This window comes from Malus domestica, chromosome 11, assembly GCF_042453785.1.
Source record: "Malus domestica chromosome 11, GDT2T_hap1".
Lineage (NCBI taxonomy): Eukaryota > Viridiplantae > Streptophyta > Magnoliopsida > Rosales > Rosaceae > Malus > Malus domestica.
Genome location: NC_091671.1, coordinates 16,260,618 through 16,265,888, shown reverse-complemented (window position 1 = coordinate 16,265,888; position 5,271 = coordinate 16,260,618). Strand labels below are relative to the sequence as shown.

Sequence of the window (5,271 nt, the reverse complement as noted above, 5' to 3'; positions counted from 1 at the left end):
ATGAAATTGGATGATACAAATTATTTGGTATGGCATTTCCAGATGTAATTACTTCTTGAAGGCCATAGTATCATTGGGTTTGTTGATGGCTCAACACCCTGTCCTGCTCAGTTTAGTCAAGAATCTTCTGATAACTCTGCAGTTTTATCTGGTGATTCCTCCACAAGAGTACCATCAGATGAATACAAGATTTGGAAGATGCATGATAAAGCATTGATGCAGTTAATCACTACAACTCTGTCTCCTGCTGCAATTTCTTATGCAATTGGCAGTACCAGTTCCAAAGATTTGTGGACTCAACTCAAAGAACAGCTCTCTACAATCATAAGAACAAACATCTTTCAACTCAAATCCGAGCTTCAAACCATAAAGAAGGATAATGATTCCATCACATTGTATTTGCAAAAAATTAAAGAAGCAAGAGATTTTTTTACTGCTGCTGGTGTAATCTTTAAGGATGATCATATTGTGATTCTTACACTAAATGGTTTGCCTGCTGAATTTAATACAATAACATCTGTGATTAGGGGTCATGAAACTATTATATCATTGAAAGATCTTCGATCTCAATTACTTGTTGAAGAAACTTTGCCTGAAAATGCATCTGCATCACTTGTGTTATCTGCACTCATGGCACAAAACAATGGTTTCACTCCCAAGAATCAATCCTTTTATAACTCTGGTGGCAACCATGTTAGTCCTAACTCTAATGCATACAAGTATTTCATCAACAGAAAAAAGGCAGAAGTCGGTTCAATTCCAATTCCAATTTGAAATTTGGTAACAACATGAACTTTCATTCAAGTCATGCTTTTGGAATTATTGGTACATCACCACCAAGATCACAAAACTATGGCTTTCAGGTTCAAACTTTCCAAATCTGTGGGAAAAACAACCATCTGGCTTTTACTTGTCGATTTAGGAATGCAAATTTATCATAGGGATGTCAAATTTATGGCAAGAACAACCATCTTGCTGTACTTGTAGATATAGAAATGCAGTTGTTTCTTCTGGCTGGGAATCCCTATCACAGTGCATAAACATGTTTTCAGAAGAATTCTACTTCTGCAATGAATGCCATGCATGTTGCCACAACTAATGGCCAACCTTCTCAATTCTCAGTGTCATCTGCACCAACACAGCAACAGGTTTGGCTCACTGATTCAGGTGCCAATAATCACATGACTTCATAATTGAGTAATCTCTCATTGGCAACTCCATATCCATCAAATGAGACAATCCAGACAACTAATGGTTAAGGTTTAGCTATCTTTCACATTGGTTCATCTCTCTTCACAACTCCAATGAAGCCTATTAAGCTTAATTATATTCTTTATGTACCAAAACTGTCACAAAACCTATTGTATGTGCATAGGATATGTTTGGATATTAATTATTGGTTGATTTTCGATGCACTTTCATTTTGGATTCAGGACAAAGCCACAAGGAAGATACTCTACAAAGGGCTGTGTAACAATGGATTGTACCCTATCATCTCATCAAGTTCTCATGCAGTCATCAATAAAGGGCAACCTGCAACTTTTCTTGGAAAACAAGTTACAATCAGTATTTGGCATAAAGTTCTAGGTCATCCCTCTAATCCAACCGTCTCTCAAGTTTTAAAGAATTTTAAATGTCTCATGTGTTGCTGATAGCATATCTTCACCGTGCCAAACATGTTTAGAGTGTAAATTTAATAAACTGCCTTTTTCCCCTTCAGTTGCTAAGTGTGTAAAACCATTTGATATTGTACATAGTGATGTGTAGGGCCCTACTCCTTGTGTCTTTAGAAGGATTCAAATACTATGTGACCTTCATTCATCATTGTACCAAGTACTGTTGGATTTTTTTTTTCATGTGCAATAAAAGTGATGTTTCTGCAATATTTGTTTCTTTCTACAATTTCATTTTGAACTAGTTTCATACATCTATAAGAACTCTCCAAAGTGATGGTGGTGGTGAATATATAAGTAAAGCATTTCAAAAGTTTCTTTCTGATAAAAGAGTGAACCATCAAATGCCTTGTCCCTATACACCAAAACAAAATGGGATAACATAAATGAAAAACAGACATATTATTGAAACATCCATCACTTTGTTGCAATCTGCTTCATACCATCCTTGTTTTTGTCATTTTCTTGTCAAACCTCAGTATACTTAATCAACAGACTGACATCCCCTACATTAGACAATAAATCACCATTTGAATAGTTGCATAATTTATTACATGAGATCCAACATTTGAAAGTCTTTGGTTGTTCTTGTTACACTTGGTTAAGACCATATAACAACACCAAATTAGAACCCAGAACAACAAAGTGTGTCTTTTTGGGGTATGCATCCAAGTATAAAGGGTATCTCCACTAGAAAGAAAATTTATATCTCTAGACATGTGATATTTGATGAGGTAGAGTTTCCTTACCAGTCTTTGGTTCCCAAACAATACTCTATCACTACTACACCACTACCATCACTCATACAAACACCAATTCGAGTACCATATCACAATAATGTCTTTGTTTTTCTAGAAACACAGTCACTTCACGTTAAGTTCCTCACCAGGTCCCACACAAGTAGGTCCAACTAATATACCTAGTTCCATGCCAAATACTGCCATTAATTAAGCAGAAGATTCCACTTCAATACTAGTTACAATTCCAAGTTCAAATTCAGAAGAAACAAGTTCCAGTCAATTTATTACTGCATCAACAACATAACTCTTGTCTCCTACACTCTATGTGGTACCTAAATTCCAACTTGAACAATTACAAGTTGTTCTATCTATTCCTCCAATCAATCTCCACCCTATGCAGACAAGGTCAAAGAGTGGCATCTCAAAGAAAATTGCTCTACTAGCTGCAATACATGAAAATGGAGGAGTTGATTTGAGTCAAGTTGAACCTGCAATATATAAATCTGCATTAAAATCACCAGTGTGGCATGAGGCTATGAAAGATGAGATTTCAGCTTTACATAACCAAGGTACATGGTTATTGGTTCCTCTATCACAACACAAGAATTTAGTAAGTTGTAAATAGGTCTTTAAGATCAAGAAGAATGTTGATGGTTCAATTGAGAGAAATAAGGCAAGACTGGTGGCTAAAGGGTTTAATCAAGAAGAAGGTACTGACTATGGATAGACTTTTAGCCCAACTGTTAAACCTACAACAGTGATATTAGTTCTAGCTTTATCTGCACATTTTGGCTGGATTTTGAGACAATTAGATGTGAAAAATGTCTTTGTACATGGCATATTGCAAGAAGAGGTGTACATGGTACAACCACTTGGATTTGTGGATTCCAAACATGGAGACTATGTTTGCAGATTACATAAATCCTTATATGGATTGAAACAGGCACCAAGGGCCTAGAATGAGAGATTCACTAGTTTTCTACCATCTTTGGGGTTCAAATCAACATATGCAGATTCATCATTGTTTGTGAAAACTGTTAGCAGTTCTGTAGTGATCTTTCTATTATATGTTGATGACATCATTATAACAGGAAGTGCAACACATGCAATCACTGAGGTTATTCAATCTCTTACTCAGGAATTTGATTTAAAAGACTTGAGACCACTTCACTACTTTTTGGGGATACAAATTATGCAGAAAAATGATGGTTTATTCCTATCTCAGGATAAGTATGTCACTGATTTGTTAACCAAGTCTGAAATGTTGCTGTTTAAACCATGTGCTACTCCATGCTTGCCTTACAACATATTGCTCAAAGATGATGGAAAGTCTTACAATAATCTTGCATTATATAGAAGTTTACTTGGTGCCCTCCAATACTTAACATTCACTAGGCCTAACATTGCTTTTGCAGTGCATCAGTATGTCAATTTATTCAATGTCCTATGGAGTCACATTTTATGGCTGTTAAAAGAATTCTCAGATACTTAAAAGCTACTCAAGACTGTAGAATTCATTATGTCAAAGGTTAATTGGATGTCACTACTTATAGTGATGCAGATTGGGCAGGGGACCCTAATGATAGAAGATCAACCACTGGTTGTGTTTCTGGGGTCTAATTCCATTTCATGGTCATCTAAGAAACAAAACACTGTTTCTTGATCATCGACTGAAGCTGGATATCAGGCTTTGTCAACTACAACAGCTGAAATTGATTAGATCAAACAATTGTTGGTTTTTCTGCATGTTCCATTTTCTGATAAACCATTCATCTTTTGTGACAATTTATCAGCAGTAGCTCTTACTTGCAATCTTAGCACCAACGCACTAAGTACATTGAGATTGATGTGCATTTTGTTTGAGAAAGGGTAGCCAAACAACAACTGCAAGTACATCTTTTGTCTTCGAATGAACAATTTGTTGATATACTTACAAAAGGACTCTCTGCACCACTATTTCAGACACATTGTGCCAATTTCAGGCTCAATTTCTCTGCTCCTGAGCTTGTAGGGGGATGTTAGGAGTATTATGTTTGTTGAGAATGTAGCTTAGAGTGCAAACTACTATAGCTATTATATATAGCTTGTAATAAACAGTTCTTAACAAGAGTTATCAATACATTTTACAAGATTCCTTCTCTCTCTAAACCCTCTTAATCTTCTTCTTCCTTTCTACATTACAGTTCTTATCAAATCCTTCAAAACAATTTGCAGAAAAGGTGGACATATGCACGCTTGTCTATTATAGAGAATGCATGTTCCTTAATTTGATAATATCTATTTGAGATACATATTACACATGGCCAATTATGCACAAACCGATAACACAATACGAGTATGCACGAAAAAATTATTTATTGAGTTGAGCTTTAATGGGCCGTGTAAACAACGGGTGGACTTGTTAGTGACCCGTTTACCAACTAGTCGTGTTTGTCATAATTTTGTAGCTTAGTAGATCGTGTTTGTGTTTGGTTTTCCACTTGATAGCATAATGGATCGATTTGTTGAACCTTAACAATTATACAACTAGAACATATTATTGGCATGAGTCCACATTAGAATAAAAATGTAAGTATATTTTCTTTTATTTCCTTATATGTTTTTATTTCCTATTGTAAATAGATTAGGATTTATTGTTTTTCTTGCCCTACAAGGATTGTATCTCTATAAATGTGTGCCTCCAAAAAGAGATGAGTACAACATAAATTCTTGTCGTCAACATGATATTCCTATTTTTAACATGGTATGAGATAGAGATTTAAGATATTTTATGTGCTTAGATGAAATCATTGTTAGAATATGAGCATAACTGTATGTGTATTTTTATTGAATATTTGAGTTCAAATTGATCCATAAAA

The 5,271-nt window shown here is 35.1% G+C and overlaps 1 protein-coding gene across 1 annotated transcript; it reads left to right on the top strand.

Annotated features, from left to right (window-relative positions):
* LOC139189451 (uncharacterized) lies at nt 1–774 on the top strand. The gene is made up of 2 exons (XM_070808406.1): nt 1–27; nt 112–774. The coding sequence occupies exons 1-2, from the start codon at nt 1–3 to the stop codon at nt 772–774; spliced, it is 690 nt and encodes a 229-aa protein (XP_070664507.1).
* The last annotated feature ends 4,497 nt before the right edge of the window (nt 775–5,271 follow it).

What these genes read in the sequence shown, in the direction of transcription:
- LOC139189451 (XM_070808406.1), top strand. Translation starts at nt 1, where the DNA reads ATGAAATTGGATGATACAAATTATTTG. An exon ending in TGGATGATACAAATTATTTG is followed by an intron (nt 28 to 111) that starts GTATGGCATTTC and finishes TGTCCTGCTCAG; the next exon opens with TTTAGTCAAGAATCTTCTGA.